Source organism: Schistocerca gregaria, chromosome 4 (genome assembly GCF_023897955.1).
Source record: "Schistocerca gregaria isolate iqSchGreg1 chromosome 4, iqSchGreg1.2, whole genome shotgun sequence".
Taxonomy (NCBI): Eukaryota; Metazoa; Arthropoda; class Insecta; order Orthoptera; family Acrididae; genus Schistocerca; species Schistocerca gregaria.
In genome coordinates this window covers 716,102,945-716,128,830 of record NC_064923.1, presented here as the reverse complement: position 1 = coordinate 716,128,830, position 25,886 = coordinate 716,102,945, and the positions used below count along the sequence as shown (strand labels likewise).

Here is a 25,886-nt window from a genome sequence, read left to right as displayed (position 1 = left end):
TTCGTACTCAGCGTCTTCCTCTGACTGCCTTTGTGTGTGAATGTCGCTCTCCCAATGTCTCACATTGATTTACAGTATATCCCATTGCCACTGTTTCCTCACTCACTCACCCTGTCTCCTTTTGTCTTTCTTCCACACTACTACTGTTTACACTATACTTTGACAGCTCGAACATCCTGGGTGTCCAACTTAATTTTTACGCTGTAATCAAGCGTTAAAAATTTCAAAATGCACCCTCCGCTATACCTACGTATTAAAGCTCGCCGGTCTGGTGAGGCCCAGACCCCCAAGACAATATATGCTCTCCACCCATCTGTATTTTTCATTTCCACTGTGTTCTCTCTCGCTTGCTAAGACTGCTTCTGTTTTGTTTAAATTCACCTCTCTTTCTCTTCTTCTGCCACTGTCTCTCACTGATCGTCACGTCTTTGGCTCCCACTGCTGACGCCTTCTCCCACTCTGACTGCCACTTTCTCTCACTCACCGTCGTTCTCCCCTCTCTCTTTCTGCCACTCTCTCTTCTCCTCATTGTTCCACTGTCACTGTTTCCCTGCTACTCTCTTACATGCCACATTTCTGGTGAGGAAAGCAGAAAGAAGCTCAGGTAGCTGTTTCTCTATTTTTCTGACAAAGTCTTTTAAACAGGGAGATATCGACCTCTTTGTGTTCTGACAGAATCCTTTTCTAGCTGGTTCCCTTCTTTCCTCTACCTCAGCAGGATTTGCTACTTATATAAAACGTAGTCTATAGATGAGCAAAGTTTTGACAGTTTATTTATGTTCTTAGACACATTTACGCGTACTTACTTTAACAAGCATAAACAAGTAGCCGGCCGGGTGGCCGAGCGGTTCTAGGCTCTTCAGTCCGGAACCGCGCTGCTGCTACAGTCGCAGGTTCGAATCCTGCCTCGGGCATGGATGTGTGTGATGTCCTTAGGTTAGTAAGGTTTAAGTAGTTCTAAGTTCTAGGGGACTGATGACCTCAGATGTTAAGTCCCATAGTGCTTAGAGCCATTTGAACCATAAACAAGTAGATGCCCTTTTAAATAGAGTCATAAAGTTGGAAAAAAACGTGCATACTGAAAACAGTTTAGTGACCTCAGAACTCTTTAGACGACACTAGAACCCTTGTCATATGTACATTATGTCAGTTAAAGCTACATTAAGTCTCAGACTGAACATTACACGCATATTTTACGTATATAAGTACAGTAACTTCGAACCTCTGGATCTCAGTAACGAATAATGATGCCGAAAAAAGTTTCAAGATTCCCTGAGAACATATAGTAAAAATTGCGACCATTTTCTGTGAATATAAATGATAGAAGTGGCCATCCACACAACTGGCAGCTTTGGTACCCATGAATCATAGTTTTTCGGAGTTTGCTTAGGAGGCCCAAGAACAAACTTTGCTTTTATAAGCCACCAAAGGTCCACTGAAGGCACACATAACACATTTGATCAACCTGCCTGGGCTGAAGGAAATGTATAATATTTAAATTTGTCCCCTATTGTAGGACTGCTACAACTTATTAATGATTTAGATACGTATAAAAATGATCGCTAAGCCAGCTGCTATCCAAAAGAATATCCGATCAATAGAACCCGAGATATGACCCCCTGAAAAACAGCATTTTCATGCGCCGCATTTTAGAACATTTTTGTGCTGTTGACTTCTGGCCAAGACGGCTTTCCTTTGTAGTGAAGAGACGCAAATACTCTCTAAATTTCGAGAAATGTATTGACCCATTCAAGAATTGGACCACATATCTCCAAAATTACCGGCGATGATTTAGGAGTCTGCAGCTTACTGGATTGCTGGACATTCCATCCAATAGTTGTTCTATAACCTTAATGATGAACCTGTCAGCACAGCCACAGCCACAGTTTTTCTGATCGATTTTTAGATTCCAAAACTGCTTACAATCTCTGCAAAGTAATTGATACTGTAAATATTATTGTTTGTGTTGTTTCTTACAATATTTTCCATGGAGTATATGGTTGTGAAAGAGGATAGCGCATTTGATCAATGTCCCAAACATTGGATGGTCTGTGGTTTTTGTTCTAATAAACTGAAAATTTTGAAAACAACTTTTTATTCAATGTAACATTATGTATAAAAGTTTACAAAAATGATCCAATAGAGTTTTGGCAAATAGTAGGTTAAACATGATTTATATACAGCTCAGTGTAATAAAATTAAGTTCAGATGATCATAAACATATATTACAAAATGGAATTAATACATTACCATATGACCATTAAATTAAATGCATACCAAAGGTGATAAAAATACTTCTTACAAGAATTAAACAGTTACACAGAAGATAAAAAATATTAATTAGTTTTTAATATACATTCAACTTTTTGATAATAACAGCTTTTTTCATCTTTTTGATATTTTAAAGGTAATAACTCATATTTTGAATGATAACAGTTATGAATATATCTGGAAGAATTTTTAATTTTCTCTCCACATTTTCACAAATAAATATTTTAATATTCCAATTATTAAGAAGTTCTCTCTGCTTGTTTCTTCTCTAATATTTACAACATGATTTAGATGGAAAATTATGACTTGTTATTTTAATTTCTTTTTGAATATCTTTTTCTCGATTGGAAACTGGACATATAATTTTATTTTTGCTTCCCATTTTTAAGGAAAAACATTTATTGAAATAAAAAAATAAAAGATATATTAAATTTTTTATGTATAAATGAATTCGATTGTGGGCCTACAAAATAATGAACTTATACCTCACAACAAACAAGTTTTAGTAATCACTAATGAAAAAAATAATCTTTGGTTTTATACAAATCAAGTTGCTGGTATTTTAGGATTTGAACATCCAAGAAATGCAATTAAAACATGTTAAACCAATATATTGTAAAACATGTGACAATTTCAATAGCATTGTCATCATACTATTAGAAATATTCAGCCACATATAAAATGTAATAAAGAACTTTCTTTATATTTTTAGTTATGAAATCTAAAAAGTCTTTTGCAGAAAATTTGCTAGATTTCGGTTATGAAGACATTTTATCAGCAACTTTCAAACATGGTGAATATAAGATTAGAAATGAAACAGTTGGTTCCTATAAAAATCGAATACAATATCTATGAGAAATAAGTAAATTAAATGAGAAACAAATAGCAAATTTGGGGAGAAATAGTTAAAAATTGCTTAAGAATTTATAAACATATATAATGAAAAAATAACATTAGTACCACTAGTTTTCCCTCAATTAAGTGATAAAAATTTAAGACCCTCTTTTGTTACTTTAAGGTTATATGATTTCAATTATATATATTATGTTATTTTAACTGCTTTAAAATGTGAAAAAGCAAATAGATATTATCAGGAATAAACAAGAAAATTGCGAAGAATTCAGTAAATTTACACCAATGAATGAAAGAAAATTCAAGAATTGTTTGTACCAAAATTATTTCAATGCTTTGATTGTGTATTCACTAGAGCTATTGCATTAAGATATAAATAAACCAACAAATGTCTCTTAGAATAAAAAACTAAATTTCCATGTATTTAAAACTTTTCAGCAAGGTAATCATCCACAAAATTCCTTTTCGATAGTTCTTGTTCATAAAAGTTTCCTTTTATTTGTTAGCTGTTTCAATCTTTCAGTTTATATGGGATTGGATTAGAGTGAACACCATCTTCAGTTTCAGACATTTCTGTTGACCAAATTGCTTTACATCCTTTTCCAAAACTTTCTTTTAATTTATTTATCCTTAGTTTATTGCCAAATTTCTATTTAGGTTCAGTATCTAACAAATTTGTAATGTAAACAGTTTTCGATACAATTTTTTCAGTTTATTTATTTACATATTTCGGTGCCATTTTTATTGCTGAATTGTTATCTGTTATTATATTCATCAATTAATTTCTGAACAAAGTCAACCCATTAATAATATCATTCAAGAGGAGATTTCTTCCATATTTTTCCTCTCCAAGGTCTATTAAATCGTTCAACAACATTCCTTTTAATTCTCTAATCGTTGAACAATGATTAATATTGAATTATGCATTAATTATTGAAATTTTTTATTATAAAATTCTTTATTATTATCTGTTAGCAAATTTTATGGATTTCTGGTGATAAATACTTTTACAAAACATCAGCTATGTTCTCACCTCTTTGATCTTAACTGTAATTGTCCAAGGAAACTTTGAAACAACATCGATTACAGTTAATAAAAATTTATATCCTTTATTTATTTTTGAAATTCCATCCAGATTACCAGAAACCATTTCAACTAAATCACCTTTCCAGGAAGCATCAATTCCAAAAGAAACTACATTTTTGCTTTTGAAAGTGTTTTTAATTGGTTCATATAATTTATTAATAGTTTGTTCAGTAATATTTAGACAAAATTTTTTAATGACTTCACTTTTTTAGTTTTACAAATTCAACAAAGACTCTCAATTCTTTGTTTTCCATTTTTAGTTGTTAATCTGTGAGGATGAAATGTTTCAGCAAACCTTCTGCACTTCAAACAGTAAATGTGGTTATCAGTCTTTTCTTTAGATACAATGAAAATAATTAAATTACTTTTAATTGCTTGATTCCAAAGACTTCAGTACTTCTATATCCTAACCAACTTTCTTGTCTAAATTATTAATTTTCGAGCCTAATAACTTAAGTTTACTGTCTAATGACACTTTTTTGTCTAATGTATTGCTGATAATTGTTTTCATGTTATTTATTTCTTTATTATGATGTTCTATAATACCATCATAAATACAATTTCTTTGCCTTAAACCTGTGAGCATTTTGCTGTATTTAGGTTTTGTTACATGATTCGATAAAACTTTCTCACTATCTTTCTTGAAATAATGATTTTGAAATACAGTTAACACATTTACATCTGCATCTACAATATATACACTTCTAGCTTCCGAATTCAGGACGACATACACCTCTCTGTCTGTTAGAAAACGTTATATCGAACCGCTTATGTCATTGAATAGACCGTAAGTGCATACTTTTTGGAGCAAGTGACAGTGCGGAACTGAGTCGAACGCCTTTCGAAAGTCGAGAAATATGGCATCAACCTGGGAGCTGGTACCTAGAGCACAAAGAGAGCCAGCTGTGTCTCGCATGACCACTGTTTCCTAAAACAGTGCTGGTTTCTACAGATGAGCTTCTCAGGGTTTAGAGAGGTCATAATGTCTGAACACAAAATATGTGCTATTATTCTACAACAAATTGATGTCAGTGAAATTGGCCAGTAGTTATGTGCATCCGATTTTCTACCCTTTTTATAGATTGCTACAACCTGGGCCTTCATCCAGTCCTGTGGAACTTTCTCCGGTTCCAGTGATCTCTTATGGATGATGGATAAGAATGGTGCTAAATTTGTAGCATAGTCAACATAAAATATTATGGGGATACCGTCTGGGGCAGATGCCTTCCTAACATCTAAGGATCTTAACTGTTTTACTATCCCGGATACACTAAACATTATGTCAGCCATCCTTGCTTTTGTTCCATAATGGAGAGGGGGAATGGTGCTGCAGCCCACGACTGTAGACTAGTTTTTGAAAGCCAGGTTTATAATTTCGGTCTACTGTTTATCATCATCTGTTACATTACCTGTACTGCCAGCAAGACAAACCATTGAATTATTTGTAGCGTCCATGGACTTTACATACGATCAAAATTTTTTGGTGTTATTTCCTACAATCTGCAGATAAAATATTGCTTTCAAATTAATGAAAAGAGTCTTTCATTGACCTTTTGACAGCTGCTTTCATTTCGCATAATTTCTGTTTGTCAGTGGAGCAGTGACTACGCTTAAAACGACTGTGCAAAACTCCCTGCTATCTCAGTAACTTCCTAATATGTTTGTTGAACCAAGTGGGTCCTTTCGCTCCCCTGTATTTTTGCTAGGCACATATTTCTGTAGCACGTGGTGGACAAAACATTTAAATTCCGACCAAAGGCGCTCAATATCTTTGAGTCCCGCAGTGAATGCTTGGAGCTGACTATGAAGACATTCATTAATGACGCTTTTACTTGCTTTCTGAAACAATAAAACTCTACCCTGTTTCTTTATGTTTTTTTTCAACTTCCACTGACATAGAAGCCACAATGTCAATATGGTCCCTAATGCCTTCTTCTAGATTAACTTCCACAAAAATATCAGGTCTGTTTGCCGCCAAGATATCTAATATGTTCCCATCTCGAGTTTGTTTTCTAATCAATTGCTCAATGTTGCATGTTGAGAGTGCTCCTAGAATAACTTCACACGAGTCTTTGCTTCTGCCCCCTGTGATAAACTTGTAATTTTCCTAGTCAATGGACGCCATATTAAAGCCCCCACCTATAACTAATGGATAATTTGGATATTTATTTCCAATGTAAACAAGACTTTCCCTGAAACGTTCTGTGACGTTTGTTGTGGATGCTGGTGGTCTATAAAACATCCTAATACAATGGTCACTCCTTTTCTGATTGACAGCTTTATCCAGACTATTTCACCATCTGACCCAGTATCAATCTCAACTGTGTTTAAACAGCTTTTAACTGCAATGAACACACCGCCTCCCATAGCATTAGTTCTATCCTTCCTAAACATTGTCCAATTCGAGTTCAAAATTTCACCTCATTTTATGTCTGGTTTCAACCAGTTTTCGGTACCTAATACAATATTGGCATTACTACTGTTTATTTCGGAGAGTAACTCGGGAATCTTGCTACAGACGCTTTGACAATTTACGAACATGAGATTTAGCGTATTTAAATCCTTTGGAATAACCTGTTTATGCGAACTAACAATTTATATTGTTGGCACACCCACATCAGTGCCATGAACTGGTAATTTTTCAGGCCAATGGTTTGTGTACCATGGGAAGGAACCTAATCTTAAAAAAAAAAAAAACCTCTATGTACGCACCGCAAGTACTGTGCTACCCATGTAGCTGCTTCCTGTGTGTAGTGCACCCCTGATCTATCGTGGAGCGTCCTACAACCTTCCACCCCATAGTGTAGGTTGAGGAATTTACAACCATTTTCGTCACTGAGTCGACATAGCCTCTGCTTTAGATTCTCCACTCGATTGCAAACCAGAGGATCCCAGTCCACCCTGGGTACAATGCTGCAAATCGTCAACTTGGCTTTCAGTCCTGGAGAGATGGAGACCGCCTTCGCCAATTTAGCCAGCCGTCGAAAGTACCCAAGGATTTCCTCGTATCCCCAACGACTGGCATCTTTGGTGCCAACATGTGTAACATTCTGCAGCTGGCTGCACCCTGCAAGCTCGATGTCCGCCAGAAGAGCATCTTCCACATCGTGCACAAGGGCCCCGATCCAGGACACCGAGTGAGCATTGGGCTTCTTCCCCATCCCAGCCACTATGTTCCTGTGGGTATCCATGACCTGCCTAACATTGGAGCTCCCAATAACTAACAAACTCCTATCCCCATGTGCCTGTCCGGACCTTGTTGAAGGAGTGGCCACTATCCTGCTAGAGGGTGCATTCTAATCGGGCTCAGCCTTACCCCCAGCATCAAATAGCACACTGAATATATTAGCAAAGTGCATGGGATTAGGCAGGAGCCTACATCCCCCACGCAGCCTTCGCCTTGAGACCTCGACACAATCCGCCACCCACACTAAGGTGAGAGAGGGCCTGCTGGCTCAGTCACACCTGAGGTTGGCTCAGTGACAGAGGGCTGTGATATCCCCTCCTGCACATCTAGTGCAGCAGAGGCTGCCCCAGGTACCCTATCCCCACTGCACATCAAGATGGCACACTGGAGCCTGTTGACTATGGCCAACAAAGCTTCCAGCTGTGTTTGGACTGTGGCCATCTCCTCCTGCATCCCCATACAACAGACACAGCTGCTATCCATCTACCTAATATGTGATTTACTATAAGGAACTTAAGGAAACCTACAGCCACACGAGGTTAAGAGCTACACTCTAGTTGGCAGAAAGGACACTAAATAATGAAAACAGTAAAAATGTATGGTCGAAGCTAGATCAGGTGCTTTTTTTCCTGCTATGGGCTATCTAGTGAATACTAAAGAAAAATAAACAGTGACCTATAGTAAACTGCTAGGGGCTATCTAGTGAATATTATTAAAGAGTTAAATAGTAACCTGCAGTATGCTACACCTACTGATTATCCCTCGAATTTACAATTAAACAAACATTTATTTATATGTAAAAATGACCTAATAAAACTATAAAAATTGTTATCTTGAATGTATCGAGGGTATATGACACTAATAAACGTACGTACTCAGTATGGTACACTGACAGATGCTGGTACAAAACAAAACCTTTAGCAAGCAATAAGAGTTCAGAATGTAAAGCACAAATGTGAACTCTGCTTTATAGGAACCAATGGGCGTACAGTACATGATCACTAAAGCCCACAAGCTAAGGAGTTTAAGGAGATGGCGAGGTGAATTTTAGTCTTCTACTAACTAAACTGCGTATTAGAAGGGCTCAGAAGTTGTACTGTAACACTGATTTACTCATATATTGAAGTGTAACATTAATTTACCATATGGTGTTTTACGTTTACTTGACAGTTAATGCATGCATGTTGCACTAGTCAGATGTATACAACTGAGGTTAGAGTTCACTGTCAGTATCACTTTTCCTAATAAAATGTGTAAAAACTGCTACCTTCAATGCATCGAGTCTAAATGACACTAATAAACGTGAATACTGAGTATTGTACATTAACTTAAACTGATTAATCCTCATATATTCAATGTAAAGAAACATTTATGCACACGCAAAAAAATTAGCTACTAAAACGTATAAAAGAGCTACCTTCAATGCATCGAGTCTAAATGGCATTAGTAAACGTAAATACTGAGTATTGCAAAGTATTGAGTATTGTTGTTTAGGTTCTTAAAGCCCTGTTTCCACATATCTTTTGCTAAATGAATCCAATTTGTCAATTGGATAGTTAACATGAACTATTCTTTTACATTTAAAATCAATATAATATTTAGCTACTTTAAAAATAGTATTTAATTCTTTCTGAAATTGTTTACTTACATTAACCGATGATGGAATTATTTTGATTGAAAATCTTTAGGTTCTAACAATTTAAAATGTTGTTTTTCACAGATTGTTATTGAGTTTATTTCAAAAAATATCCATTTCGTAAATTTAAAATAACATTAAACTTATAATTCATACATAATAATTTCAAAACAAATAAACCCATCAGCTGCAAATTACCTCATCGAAGTTTTGTATTTTTCGATGTTGTAATGTACATCTTATTTTTCCCAAATGGTTAACAACTTGTTTAAGTGTATTTCCTCCATATGAATCAAAAACAAATTTCAAATCGTTATTTTTATAATAACAAATAATCAGTAGTCTTTAAATTTACTATTCCACATTCTAAATATTTTGGTTCATTAAGTAATTCATCAACACCACGAAAATGATTAATTTTTGATTGTTTAACTAATTCTTTAATGTCAGAATTAGGTAAAGGCTTATTAAATTTTTTGATTGTTTCTTTGAAATTTTTTTTACTCCTTTTCCCTTTCCAAATTATCTCTTTCTTGTTCTTCTAATTCTTTTCGCCTTTTTTCTGATTTAGAACTGTATTTGCAATTGCTGTAGTTCCACCAGCAAGTGAACTAATTTTTGCCAAATTAGTTAACACAATTAATAGTAATGGTAAAAATCCACCTTCATGTTTTTGTTTCTTTTTTATTTATTAAACATTCAATAATATTTTTTATTTTATTATTACAATAAATGCACAAAGTTGTGTATAAGTTACATAGATTACATATCTTTGGGGGTATCACATCTTGTTCGTCACATTTTAGTGTTAAAGTTGCTTATTATTTACAGAGCTATACCCGTGATTTTACTCATTTCTCATAGCTGATCACATGGTAACGGTCACAGGGTAGGTCATACAATTCTCACAAACGGTTGTTGCTGTGGTCGTGCAAACTCTTGTTCTTGCACATTTTGTGGTGGTACCCATGCACTGCTATTGAGTTCTCCAGGTGTCAGAGTTATTAATTGGCGTTGGTCCAGGCTCTGTTTGTCATGGCTTCTGTTGTATAAACGTCTAGCCAAATCCCTCATTCTCTCTTTCATGTAGGAATTTATTTGAGTTGTCAGTCGATGGGAGCGTCGTACAATGTTCCACTATGAAAAAGGATTTCCTGGCAAATTCGTATACTAGCGTCGACATTGTGGCTTTTAAACACCTACGGTGGCTTTCTAGAAGTGCGATTTAACTGCTTCTAGAGTCCTTTGGTCCCATAGGCCCAACTTTTCCCAAATGAGATCTATTGTATAGGTTGGATTCGGAAATGTTTCCGTGGCGAAAAAGGTCATGGCTGTTTTCCCTGTCAGTCTGGATATTGCCATGATGTCAAACATGGCTTTTGTAGCAGCTGGTGCTAGAGATTTTACATGTATTCGGAATGATCTGGCAGTGGTTTGCAGAGTCAGTCCCAGATAATTGAAGCTGTTGACCGTCATAAGAGGTTCCATCCCAAGATATATTCTGTCCTCCGCAGCTTCTCGACCTCCAGTACGGAATGTCAGCTTCACAGTTTTTCGTGTGTTAATTTCAATTTTGTTCTCCTGTGTCCACTTCTCCAGCTAGTTGTTTGCTCTTTGCAGATTGAGTCTGGAGTTCGATCTGATGACCATGTCGTCCACATAAATGTAAATTTTGACGTCTTCCATTTCTTGTCTTATCATCTGTACAACATTATATGTCGCAAAAAAGTAAAGGGCTTAGTGGGTCCCCCTGCAATACGACGTTGGTTTATGTTTTCGTTTTCGACATGCCTATGTCATCTGTGATCTGAATGAAGTTGGCTATCAGCATGTTATGGATCAACATGGTAAGTTTATCTTTCCCTGTTATTGCTTCTACGAGGGTGGTTTGAGAATTCCTCAGAATGGAATAGAAAATAAGTACTAATATCACTGAAACATTTTTTAACTTTTTCAGTGTAATCTTCTTGTAGATTAATGCAATTGGTCCAACGATGTTCCAGTGCCTTGATCCCCTCTCGAAAATGGGTTTCCTCCAAACCTGCAAAATAGTTGTCAACTCCGGCTGTCAATTCTTTGTTTGAAGTGAATCTTCGTCCACCAAGAAATATTTTCAGTTTTGGAAGAGATGGAAGTCTGACGAGGCATATCAGGTGAATAAGGCGGGTGTAGCAACAATTCATACCTTAGTTCGTGTAATTTTGCCATTGCAATGGCACATGTGTGCGGGTGCACATTGTCTTGATGGAAGATAGCTTTCTTCTTTGCTAAACCAGGCCTTTTTCGCGTATCTTTTGTTGCAATTTGTGCAGTAGGTTAGCACAGTATTCTCCAGTAATTGTTTTCTCAGTGGGGACATAACCTACAAACAGAATTCCCTTCGCATCCCAGAACACTGATGCCATGACGTTTTCCGCCGAAGGAATTGGCTTTGCTTTTATTTGGTGACGGAGAATCAGTATGTTTAAACTGCTTTAACTGTTTTTTTGTCTCTGCGGCATAGTAGTGCACCCAAGTGTCATCTGTGTACACAAATCGGCCAAAAAAATCCTGTTGATTTCTTCTAAAATGGGCCAAACATTGTTTCCATATATCCATTACCATGCACTTTCGATCCAGCGTCAAGAGTCGCAGCACCCATCTAGCACATAATTTTTTCATTTCGAATTCTTCAGTCAAATGTGATATACCCTTTCAGATGACATCTGGCAAGTGTGAACAATTTAATGCACATTTTATCAGCGATTCTCCATGACCATTTTGCAATGATTTCTGAAGTAGTGACACACCTTGGCCGACCACTGCAGGGATCAGCATCTAAGCCGTCCTGAACAAATTTAAATTTATTTCTCCACTTGGCTACAGTTGAATATGAAGGAGCAGAGTCCCCCAGTGTAGTATGGAAATCGGCATGAATGTCCTTTGCTGTCAAATCTTTCTTTACACAGTAGTTAATCACTGGTCGAACCTCGATTTTATCCATCTTCGCAAATCACTATGTAGGAACAACAACAGAGCCATGTCACCGCCACAGCTCTCTTGCAAGAGCACTGACGTGGCATGTGTTTACAAGGAACAGTCCAACGAATATCATGTGAACAACTCGTTGTGCAACCCCTGACCTCTAGTTGTGAATCCGAGAACTATTGAAACCACTCACGCAGTTTTCAGATTAGTATGCGCCAGTTTAGTTTATCGAAGGCCTTAGTATAATCTAAGAAGACTGCATGTAATTTCGTTGTGGATGTCTTAATGCATCCTCTATGTAATCTGTTAGGTTGCTAATGGTGTGTAGTGTGCCCCTGCCTTTCCAGAATCAGAACTTTTCTTCCAGGATCTTCTGGTCTCCTTCTTCAGAAATCCGCGTTGTGATAACGCTTGTTAGTATCTTCAATGTGCATTTTTCCAGGACAATTCCCCTGTAGAAGTTCGGATCCATTTTGTTGTCGTTCCCTTTAATAATAATTGTCGACGTCTCCTATATCTCTGGTATGTTACCCTCTAATAAACATAAGTTTAATATATCTGTTATTGGTTGGAGAAGTAGGCTAGTTGGACCTTTGATACGTTCATTATATTTTCGGGGGGGGGGGGCCTGGAGCCTTATTGTGTTTTAGAGATATTATTCTCCCGTGTACCTTTTCCATCATAGGACCCAAGACTGAGTCCTGTAGGACACCATTTGTGATACCTCACCAGTCAGTGCGCTGTGCTGATTTTTGCAGACTGTCAACACTGTTAATTTCAAGCTTCTGCATACTTACAGTTAAATATAAAAGATTTGTGCACTGTCTCACTTATACCACAACACTTAAACTTAGCAAGAAGAATTTCACAAGTCACAGAGTGAAAAGCCTTTGAGAGATCACAAAATATCCCAATGGATGATGTTTGGTTATTGAAAGCATTTAATATTTGATCAGTGTGAATGCATATATATTGCATTTTCTGTTGAAAAGCCTTTCTGAAAATCAAACACATTTTGTTGATACTAAGTTTTCACTGCATATAATAATTACATGTAATAATTTTTCAAGGATTTTGGATAAAGCTCTCAGAAGTGATATTGGACAGTACTCGTTAGCATCAGATCTGTCCCATTTTTATCCAATGGTTTAACAATAGCATATTTCAGTGTATCTAGACAATTGCCCTGTTTCAATGAGCTACAACATATGTGACTGAGAATCCTATTTGCCTGTTGGGAACAGGTGTTTAGTACTCTGTTGGGAATGCCATCGATTTCATGTGTGCTTTTACTTTTGTGTGAATTTATTATTTTCCTAATTTCAGTAGGAGCAACGTCCTTGCCACAATGGTAACACCAGTTCCTGTCATATTACCGAAATTAAGGGCTGTCGAGCTGGGCTATCATTTGCATGGGTGACTATTCGGTTTGCCAAGTTTTGTTGGCAAGTGGGGGCACTCAGCCAATATGAGGCAACTTGAGGAGCTACTTGATTGAGAAGTAGTAGCTTCAGCGTAAACTGACGGAACAGCTGGGAGAGCGATGTGCTGACCACATGTTCTACCATATATGCATCTGATGCACCTGTGGTTGGAGGATGACATCGCTGCTGGTCGGTACTGTGGGACCTTCATGGCCTGTTGGGGCTGAGAATAGTTTTAGTTTCAGAAGGAGAGGTGGATTGAACGTAAATTTCATCAAACTGCATAGATATTGCCTCTTCCAAATACTGCATTGCATTTTCTAATGAATAGCTGGATCCTACTTTCTCCACAACACTTCAAAAATGGTTATTTAAAATGTTTTCTACTGCTGACTTTTCATTGCTTTTGGTATAAATAAAGTCTTCCTGTGCTCTCAGTTGTACTGTTTCCCTTTCAACAATTTTCCAAATTGTTTTAATTTTATTATCAGAAGTGCTAATCTCAGACATAATGCACATACTTTTGGACTTTCAATAACTTTTCTTAATTCTTGCAGTAGTTTTTATAATGTTTCGCTGTTTCTGGATCATTAATGCTTCTAGCTATAACATACATTTTACTTTTCTGTTTACAAGATATTTTTATCGCTTTAGTAAGTCATTACTTTTTAGATGGTTTCTTACAATTATATTTCACTGTTTCCTTAGGGAAATTGTTTCCAAATATACTCACAAAGGTATTACGAAATAGTTTAAATTTTAATTTAACATCAGTTTCCTGTACACCTCATCCCATTACAGGTATTGAAAACTCCCCAAAAATTTTTAATTGTTAAATTGTCAATTGAATACACTATTTTGGAGGATTGTTTTGTACTAATGTATGGAGCTATGTCATATACTGTAACTAACTGTGTATCATGATCAGACAGATCATTCTTAACAGGAAGAATTTTTATTTGGTTACATTTAACTTGGGCTTAAAAACATTATCTATCCACTTGCTGCTTTCCTATACTACCCAAGAAGGAAAATCAATAACTGACATTAAATTGAAAGAACCAAGTAATACTTCAATGTCAAGCTTCCTGTCAGACTCCTTCAGAAAATCTGCACTGAGATCCCCACAAACAATAATTTTCTTCCCACTGTCTGACAGACATCGCAACAGAGAATCCAAGTTTTTCAAAAATTGCTAAAAATTTCTCAGTGCGAACCTACACATGGCTACAATTATAAAAATACCATTTTTTCAGTTAAAGCTCACATGCCCATGTTTCTATATGTCGCTCTACACTATACTTTTTGGTTTCTAAATTTTTCACACTGTGACAGATTTTAACATACGAGAACTCCTCCTCTCCCCATAGTGTCTCTATTTACATGTGCTGAAAGCTTATATCCAACTATATTTAATTTTACATATCTGTGACTGTATGATGTTCAGACAGGCATAGTACATCTACTCCACCCTCAGTCTCTAAATTTCTATACAAACAAGAAGCTCATCTACTTCGTTTTTCAATCGACTGATATTCTCGTTCAATATACCAACATTATATTTTACTGTGCTTTTATGAAAAAGTTGTGACATACTAACATTATTTTTCACTGTACGTTTATGAGTATCTTGTGATATTTTAACGTCTCTAAAACATACCTATCTGAACTTCTCATTAAGCTTAATTTCATTCAATGTTAAATCATTGGACACTGATCTTAGCCTAAGAAAGATGAACTCCCATGAGTTTCAGCACCCCACCACCCCTTAAAGGTTTTGCTATAATCCAAGACAAATTAACCTTTTCCTTTCCTATTGAGATGCCGGCCATATCTTGTGAAGTCCCACCTACCAATACTATCAACAAGAACCAAACGTATTCCTGACAAAGTAGCTGCTCGAAGCAGCTGATCAAACTCCAAATTCACCTTTCTGACAGAGCTGTTCAGTTGGGGCTGATCATACCACATGAAAGCCAGGAACATGCCAACACTTCTGTTGTTCGTTGGAGATACTATTTTTACTAATTCACACTCAATCTTGTAACCCTGATCCCTATCAATACTGTTTCCCGCTCCTCCCACTACCACAACACGATCATTCTTTGTAAAACCCTTTCACAATTATCCTACATCATGTATCACTTGGCTAAGACATGCACTGGACTTGAAGAAACTTGTGACCTGACACATGTCACCTAGTTTTTTCTGCAAAATGTATCCGACACCTCTTCCATGGCTACTACCTAACAACGGAACTTCCCTCCTACTGTCTTCTTTTTTTGAAACAGTTGGTTTCCTGGTGAAAGTCTGTCGAGCGCTGACTACAGTTGCATCTACTTAAGCAGTTAACTGAGCTAACTCAGCAGATCGGTTCTTTGTGCCAATGATGAAACTGTCAGATACTGTTCTCTTTCTGTGGCCCCACTTCTTATCTATCTTCATCATTTCCCCCTTTAAAGTCATCAGTTCGTCCCTAGTACTATCCATGTCAGCCTTCAGGGCTCCAACCATCCCTTACTGTTCAGTTAGTTTCCTCTCCCTTGAACATACTCTGCAATATCATGGAAGAGACTCATTTACTACCCCAATTCCCATGCCACTGCATTCCTCCCAACGTAACCATCTGTCACAACAACTGCTTAGAACCCCAGAACTAACTCCCCTGCAGTAGCTCAAACACTTCTCTCTCATGTTTGTTTACAATATTTTTACAAAATGTATCTATACAATAACAGAAGCATTATATTAACTGCAGGTTGCAAGAGTCGCTGAAGTTACATGGAACACTAATATAAGTGTATATTAGTAACATAGTACCGTTAAAACTCGAAACTTGTATACCCGAAAAATTAGGCCTAAGATCGCGTATGCGCGGCATGGAATTTACAAGTATTGAAAGGAAATAAAAGATAGAACTTAAAACCTTTAATTCCCCTAGTAAATAAGTCATTACTAAATATATGTGTAATGAGAACAACGAAAATACTTCTCTTAATACTTTCACAAACGTCTTACATTTGTGAGTAAACCTGCTTCAAAAGTACGCGGAAACCGGTCGTTAGGTTTGTTTCTTTGTTCGAGAAATACAGCAGAGTGCCGTTAATCCGAACCCTGGTAATCCGAACGTTCGGTTAATCCGAACATGAGAATCGTTAGTCAAAACTGTGCGTTAAACTGCTGTACATACACACTATTTTAATTTGCACAGTACAGTAAACATGAATTAGAAAAATTGGCAAGAAAACATGAGGTTTAAACAATGCATAACAATGAAATAAAAGCTGTCAAACGTACTAAAATACAGAAGACTTGTACCCCTACATTTTATATGATAAAAACTCAGTCACTGTTTTTTTGGCGTAATGGAGACAGTCTGTTATATGACGCATACTTGCGCCATCGTCTCATAAACATTAAATCAGCTGGTGTAGCAGTGGGCTGTCGTTCCACATAACGTAGCTCAAGGTCAAGGGCTTCTGCTGCGTCACTGTGTGGCACCAGCTCTCCTTTGTCGGTTTCAGGCTCATTGTCACTTCCGTCACTTCCTAGTCTTGAGTCACAGCGGCAACTAAATCAGTGTCATAATGTTCTCCACACATGTCCCATCCGCTGCCATCGTCTCATCTACGTCTCCTTTTGTAGCTTCTTGTCCGCTGAGTGGTCAGCGCGACAGAATGTCAATCCTAAGAGTCCGGGTTCGATTCACGGCTGGGTCGGAGATTTTCTTCGCTCAGGAACTGGGTGTTGTGTTGTCCTAATCATCATCGTTTCATCTCCAGCGAGGCGCAAGTCGCCGAAGTAGTATCAAATCGAACGGCTTGCACCTGGCGAACGGTCTCCCCTGACGGGGGGGTCTGGACACACGACATTTCTTTTTTTTACTAGCTTCTTCACATCCAGGGAATGCCTGTATCATTTGTAGTAGATTTTCCTTTTCATTTTCAAATAGGTTGTCCTGAAATTCAAGAGATGTCCACAGTTTTCTCCACGATTTTCTCAGAGTATTTTCTGAAATATTCTGCAATGCCTCAGCAACCCAATAAACAACGTTCTTACCAATGTTCTTTTTTATTTTGTGCGCTAAAGGAATACTAAAAATTATTTTCTGTAAATCAGTTTTAATGTTTGCAGTACGCCCTGGTAGATCGGTTGTAGAAGTGGTGTAACATTCGGCGGCAAAAACGTAGCCACAATTTCTCCATCACATAATTTCTCAGTGCTGCGCTGAGATGGCGCGTCATCAATAAAGAAAAAAGTGCACGGCAGACAAATGATTTTCCTTAGAAAATCGTCGAGCAGAAGAAACAGACTGCCGGTAAAACCATCCCTTAAACAGCTTACCATCCATCCATGTATTTTTCTGGTTGGGATAATATACGGGCAGGGACTTCATGTTGCAATTTTTAAAAGCTCTGGGCCCAGCGGATTTGCCGATCAGCATTAACGGCAGCTTGTGATTACCAGCAGCGTTCTGCACGCTAATAAAGTACCGCGATCTTCGCAAATTTTAAAACCATGAGCTGCTTTTGATACCAGGCTTTCTGCGGGCAATGCCCTAAAATTAAGGCCAGTCACATCAGCATTATAAATTCATTGGGGAGAACACTTTCAATCTCTTATCATTTTTCAAATTCGCCCAAGTATTCCTTCGCTTCTCTCCAGTAATTGTTGGCTGACCGATTCCATGACGTTTTTTGAATCTGTTCAACCAACCCGTAAACGCACTAAAAGACTCATTACCATTCATTACTTGGCGCTACAGTCTGGAACCGCACGACCGCTACGGTCGCAGGTTCGAATCCTGCATCGGGCATGGATGTGTGTGATGTCCTTAAGTTAGTTAGGTTTAAGTATTTCTAAGTTCTAGGAGACTGATGACCTCAGAGGTTTAGTTCCATAGTGCTGAGATGCATTTGAACCATTTGAACTATTCATTAACGTGTTCCCTTTCTCTTTCTGCGTAAACGAAAGGAAAAGAGTTTCATCCACTTTATAGTACTGGGACTGTTTCAAAGTCTGCCGAATTTCGAATGTCTTTCCCGAAGACGTTACAATCACAAATGGTTGCTTTACCAACACCCGGTTCCGTTGCCAGTTTAGATACATTCACACCAATGTCTATCCGCTTCAACGCATTCAGTTTTTCTTTGAGAGTTAACGTTGTATGTCTGCATTTACTCCTGACGAAAATGCACTACACTTGAACGAATACAGTACAACTGTTACGAGTGCCGGCGATCGATAACTAACATAAGAAAGCGCTTTGCGAGCCAACTGGCAGTGCACTGACCACGGACACTACACAAGTCTCAACAATTCACAACAACCAGGGCAGGGTGTGAGAGTAAGCCATTGTTCCCACACTTGTTCCCATTTGTTACTATGGTGTACCTACTTATCTTCTTAGTATACTTCATTCATATTTGGGACCTGACCTTGTTCGGGCTACCGATTTGTTCGGATTAGCCAGAATTGCGGTGACGAGTTGCTAGAATGAAACTATAGGCACACAGCAGGCAGGCACAGACTTGTCTGACCTCCAGTGCTATCATGAAGTCCAATGACAATTTCAACAGCAAACTAATCAGAAACTCTCAACTAATACTAGAGGGTGGTTTATAGCGTCTATGTTCTTTTTGCTATATTGGTTTAATAGAAGGTGGGATATTTATGAGAATTCAAAACTTAATGAGCTGCGTCCTTTCAATGCTTAAAGCCAGTCTATCAGTGCAAAAATGCAGGAAGTAACTTTCAGGAAACATCATTTGCTACTTTCTCAATTGGTGCTCCTCTGCTCGGCTTCACAATAAAGCTCCTATCATCTACATACGGAATTAAAAAAAACTCATATGGTTTGATTCTGTGCTGTTCGTTTTCCCGTAGTACACGATTCATACCCAGACATTGCTGTCCCTCAAATGAACAATGTCAGAAATTTCTGCCACAAATTAGGGACAGTGTTCCACTTCATTTTTTTTATGCCAACTTTTTCACCTGAGAGTGGCATTTGCAGACTACTGGGTGTACTCCGACCTCTTGCTTACTCTACAGTTTTTACTCTCTACATTTCCCTGCAGTACCATTGAATTTATTCCCTGAAGCGTTAACTGATGTCCTTCTTATCAGTGTTTGCCATATATTCTTTTCTTCGCTGATTCTCCAGAGAACCTCCACATTCCTTACCTAATCAGTCCACCTAATTTTCAACATTCTTCTATACCACATATCAAATATTTCGATTCTTTTCCCTTCAGGCTTGCCCACAGTCCATGTATCAGTACCATACAATGCTGCACCCCAAACGTACATTCTGAGAAATTTCTTCCTCAAATTAAGGCCTCTGTTTGATACTAGTAGACTTCTCTCGGCTAGGAAAGCCCTTTTAGCCAATGCTTTTCTGCTCCGCCAGTAGTAGGTTACTTTGCTGCCTAGATAGCAGACTTTCTTAACTTCAACTACTTCATGACACCCCATTTGACGATAAGTTTCTCGGTATTCTCATTTCTGCTACTTCTCATTACTATCGTCTTTCTTCGATTCACTCTCGGTCTATATTCGGTACTCATTAGACAGTTCATTCCATTCAACTTATCCTGCAATTCTTTTTCACTTTCACTGAGGATAGTAATGTCCTTAGAGAATATTATCATTGATATCCTGTCAACTTGAATTTTAATCCTCCTTTTGAACGTTTGATTTCTGTCATTGCTTCTTCGATGTATAGGTTTATCGGTAGGAGCGAAATACTACAACCCTAATAGACTACTTTTTTTGGTCAGGAATGCCTTCTTTGCCTGTGCTGGTCTACTTTCCAGTCCTCCTTGTTTCGTCTGTCAAGTGTAATTATGCTGCCAAGGTAGCATAATTTCTTCACTTTGCGTACTTTGTGATCGGGGATTTTTTATGCTAGCGTTTATCGCTAATTTATTTCTGCTGTTTTGATTAGTTTCTTCTTCCTTTGGTATACTCTCAATTCTTATTTTGTGCTCATTACGCAGCAGTCCCATTTCCTGGTCGCATCTACTGAATAAGATCAACGTAGGGGATGTTCCTGCTATGATACATTACCTCATTAAGTATGCTAGCACCTTAAGCTCTCCATTACCTGAATTTGAAGATGTTGGGTTAAGTTGGATAAATCGCAAAAATATATCCTATCAGTCTGCAAACGGTATTTCGCAGATTGTTTCAGAAGAGATCCATTTACGTCATATCTTCGAAAGCTGTGTGATTACCCCATTGGAACCCTTTCACTTAGAATAATGATGTCATCAGCAAGCCTCGTCATTGACATCCTTTCATCTTCAATTTTAATCCGATACTTGTTATTAATGGAAAAAGACAATAACCCGGTCTTAAACCTGTTTTAATCTGGGTATTTCGTACTTTGTGTACTATTCTAGATCTCGGCTTCTAACATTCCTATGTTGCTGTTTAGATTGCTACTTCTGTCACTACAATAATGATCCAAGGCTTTACTTTAATAAAATGGGATGCTATCTAAGCTGAAGAAGAAAATACATCTTGAAGTAAAACAATCATACGTGCGTCAGAGCCAGCCGACATTCATAAATCAATGAACCTGCGGTGTGAGCATATTATATCTAGCATCACAAATGTTGATCATCTCTTCACTGTCTTCACATCCGGGTGACTTAACATAAATTGAATCTTTCCTGAGGCAAGATTATTATTTGTATCACTTTCATTTACATCAAAATAACGAATCATGTCGTAACTAATCGTAACACAGGTAACACACATTCTTGTCGTGGAGGGCTGCCTGGTGATTGATTTACGTGTTCACATCACAATAGCTGATTGAAGACACATCACCGAGCAAGACTGTTTTCTACCTACCTGGGCAAGGCGCACTTTCGTGATAGCTCCGCCATCTCCAACGATGTTTATTGATAGTAACGTAATTTGTGGGTTAATTTTTAGTAAATGATACTGCAGTTATAAAGTGATAACATGAGAAAGATTTCATCATTGATAGAGTGTTTTTTAATAAGTCAAACATTAGACATTATTACTGGATTTTATACTCCTTAGCACCAATTTTGATGAAGGAATTTCACCGGCCTACAGTCGTTGAATAACAAAGTATTCTACAGACAGGTCTACCCCACCCTCCGCGTCCATGTGTCACGACCGTCTATCACGTGTAAGTTCTGTTTCTGCTCGCGCAGCTACAGCAGAGAATATAATTGTATCCCTACAAGAAATAGTGGCACACATTGTAGCTAAAACGCCGCAGTTATAATTTTTATAATTTTCATTCCATTCTACAGTTTTGGTTTTTCTTCGTTTCACTGAGAACAGCGATGTCATCAGGTTATCCTTTCGCTGATGTCCTTTGACCTGAATTTTTAATTCTATACCTGTCACCATTCTTATATCGGCACCATTGTTTTCTCGAGGTACAGACTGAAGGCAGCTGGAGAAAGCTGCATCCTAGTCTTGGAGTTTTTTTTTTTTTGTTTTTGTAAAAATGAGGATTTCGTATATTGTCTTCCATTCTTATTGTTCTCTCTTCGTTCTTGTACAAAATATTATTAATCGACCATTGGTGGTCCTGTTATATTTCCTCGAGAACCAGACACAACTTTCGTTTATATAACATTTTCTCGTTGAGTATAACGTACTGAGTTTATTAGTGAGATAATCATCGAGCCCATAACTTATCTGCGATGATATTCCTTACAGTCACAACACGGTTAGTTGTCGGTGACTTTGTATAGTGTTGAGCGTTTATTACAGACAGGAGAGATGGAATCTACGTGTAGTCCTGCATCTGTTGTTTGCTAGATGTTGTATAGGAATAAAGTCAATTGTGTTGCACGCGAGCGGCAGTCAATGGATCAGACACCAGAAATCTCCAGTTTCCAGGTCAATGAAGCCGGCCGGGTGTCAGCTGATAGCGGAGGAGCTCACACGGAAGGATCAGTGGGCTGAGCTGGAGGTCGGTGGCGTCGGCGCTGACGTAGTGGAGACGTGCTGCGAGCGAAACGTGACCATCGTTGTGCTGCTTGTCATCGTCACCATGGTCTTCGCAATCGGCTTGACCCTGGTGGCTGGGTACAGGCACGGCGCGCGCAATGCGTCACCAAGCCCTGGTGTCAGGGTAACCCAGTCGATGGCAAAAGGTGAGCTCCAGTACTGCATCGAATCAACTGTACAAATAAAATCTTCACGAATGAAACAACAAATTTACTGTTACTCTGGTTTGATTCACGATACTTGGCGGTCGACTTTAGCCTTGTTCTACGTGATGCATGCTCCGACAGACAATGAGCGTTCAGTAGCTCTCTGCTCTGAATGCCGTAGCTAATGAGATCATTAAACGTGATCGCAGCGAATTGTTTAGTGAATTTTTATTCCGTTTGTTGCGAGTTGTTGTCATTGTTGATGGTGGTGTTAAGTGATACATTCCGCATAAGCAAGGGAGAGACATAATTTGCAGGACATACGCTTTCCTGAAGCGGAACGCATGTCCATGCACGTACGGCAGGTGTCGCGTGGAATCATCAACGATGCAATCTTCGCTCCTGCCTCGACATGCGCGAAATGCCATCGTTCGTGGATGGGGCAGTAGTCACTGTTTATTTATATTCATAATGCGTTCGTAGCGTTTAAACCTCCACTATCAAATGGATTTACATGTGTTAATACGGCATGTGTGTGTGACTGTTGTGTGTTACGACTTCAGGTTCACCTGTGGCACAGTGTAGAGAAGTAACAAAAACAATGTTTCAGAACTTGGTTATGGGGAGATTTTTGACTAGAAACTAAACTTGTAACTAAGTGTGAAAGTAAAGCAACGAAAATAGAATTCTTCCAGTGGTCACACGCTCTTTTGCTTGTCGTAATACATCACATGTGAACTGACATACTTCGTACTTTGTGTAAAGCACATACAGCAAAACAGAAATATTATCTCGAAGTACAAAGAATGTTTAGCAAAACAGCACTATCACTTCAGGAAAAGCTTTAAAGAATTGTAGAGATCTTTGTTTGAGCTGATGAATACATGCGTTAGAATAAGTATTTCAAGTGGTATACAAATCCTTTTTTATGAAGTTTATATAGCTTATATTTTATAATCATTTATGTAATAAGATGACATATTGCAGGGCGCCAAGTACAATAGTTACGTTGCCAACATGGTAAAATTATATATAAATAACAATCTTGGCTAGGTTCCAGAGGTACAGAGTGAAAGGATTGCAAGAAAGAGACCTAGGTTTCGGATATAATGACCGGTCGGCGTGTCAACCTCAGCCCGCAGTCGTCACTGGTTGCTGATACGGAGGGCATGTGATCAGCACACCACTCTCCCTGCTATATGTGATTTTACAACATTATACCCAATGTCAGCTAGACGTTGCATGTATCTGTTTATATTATTAAGAGTATATCTATCTGCATATCTATGACTCCTCCTCAATGTGTTACTTCAGCATTTACTTACTTCTAACATGTTACAGATGTAAATTTAAGAAACCCACAGCTCCAGCAAATCCAAAACTTAGCTCTTCTTCTGTAAGTCGTTTCGTCCTCTGTCTCTGGACATGAGCCAAAATGGTTATTTATGTATAATTTTACCACTGTTGGCAACATAATTATTATACTTAAGCTTTGCAACCTGTAACTTGACTACATATATGGGTATGAAATTTAAGCTATAGAAACATGCCAGAAAATAATATGTACACCACTTGAAATGTTTATTTTAACACACGCATACAGTAACTAGAACAAAAATCTTCACAATCCTTTAAAACTTATTCTGAAACAATAGTGTTGTTCGCTATACAGTGTGAGGCAGCAGAGTAATAACACCCCTTGTATCTCCCCAACCGTAAGAGATACAAAGATGCCGTTCGGACAGTAAATTGCAGGGACAGGGGCTACTTGAATACACCACATTTCATGTTTTTGCTATTTTTATTACAGAGATGTGAGACCACATTTGGTTTTTTAAAATGGAACTCTATGTTAAATTATAGCGTAACACGATGGGCTTAAAAAGACGGTTTCAAATACGTGTATATCATAATATTCAGGCGAATAGTCTTTGAGATCCAGATACGTTCCCGTTTCATATTCGTCCTTCGAAGCGGCGTAGTCCAATGCGAGCTTTCCTGTTGACCACTGAGGAACTTCACAAGGGAGGAGTTGTTTTCCTGCTTCTCGATAACGCCGCAAGGTGATGCACGAGGTAGTTGGAGAGAAGGGTATAAATGTGCTGTGGGATTATGAGACATCCCATTTCCGTCACAATTTCTTGGAGCAGACGTGTACACCAACGAAGAAAAGTTAGATATGCTTCTAGTGTACGATGAAAGCAGAAGATATGCTGTTAGACCAATAAAGCGATATGGAGAGCTGCATTCTGATCGTGAGCGTCCTACGCGCCAGCTTCTTGCACGTATTTGCAAGAAACTACTTGAATCGGGATCATGGAGCGCCATACAGAGGACAAGTCAGAAAACTGCAACTGGTGAGCTACATGAAGAGAGCGTTCTAGCGTTGGCGCATAACGACCCTACTGTTTCGTCGCGACGTACCGCCTCGGAATGTGGTATAAGTCAGAGAAGTGTTCTACGCATATTGCACCGGCATAGGTAACCCGATTCACCTCTCATTACGTCAAGCACTCTATGGTGTGGATTTCGAATGACGCCAGCAATTTTGCCGGTTTGCTCTGCAGCGCCTACAAGATGAGCCAACGTTTTATTCAACGGGTGCTTTTTACTGATGAAGCAACTTTCACCAACCACGGTAATGTGAATTGGCATAATATGCATTACTTCTCGATAGAGAACCCTCACTGGCGTCGACAGGTACAGCATCAGCAACCGTGGAGTGTTAACGTGTGGTGCGGCATCGTCGGAAATGTCATTGTGAGGCCGCACGCCACTCCAGGTATACTGAATGGCAATAACTATGCACAGTTCTTGCGAAACGTTCTGTCCATTTTGCTGGAAGAGGTACCACTAACTACTCGTCAGTGCATGTGGTTCCAACATGACGCCTGTTCTGCTCACTCTCCCCGTGTGGCTGCAGAGCTGTTAAATGAAAAGTTCCCGGATTGTTGGATAGGACGACGTGCTGTAGTGAAGTGGCCAGCCCGGTCTCCTGATGTACCCCTCTTCATTTTGAGCACATGCGTCAGTAAAGTTTTGTATCATGAACAGCATGTATTTTGCATCTTTGTGCATGTTTGCTTCATATTGTGATCAATAGTAAATATTTTCAAATAAAATCAAATACGTAGGAAATAATTGTGACCAATAAGGGCCTCCTCATTTACATTTGTATTTATGTTACTTAAAATGTACTAACATCTTGTAGAATTTTAATACTGTATGTTGTCTACTATTTTGGTATCACAGTTGTAAAATAACTGAATAATATTTGCGCGACATTATCAGTTAATTTTTGCGCAAAATAT

At 38.2% G+C, this 25,886-nt stretch overlaps 1 protein-coding gene across 2 annotated transcripts in view; it reads left to right on the top strand.

Moving 5' to 3' along the window:
- Positions 1-25,886, top strand: part of LOC126365917 (uncharacterized) — a 308,245-nt gene that overhangs the window by 46,540 nt on the left and 235,819 nt on the right. The window contains exon 2 of one of the 2 annotated variants that reach the window (XM_050008660.1): positions 22,312-22,575. The exons of the other annotated variant lie outside the window; for it this stretch is intronic. Coding sequence (XP_049864617.1) covers positions 22,312-22,575 — 264 coding nt within the window. The remainder of the gene's footprint in view (positions 1-22,311; positions 22,576-25,886) is intronic. 2 annotated transcript variants of the gene reach the window in all.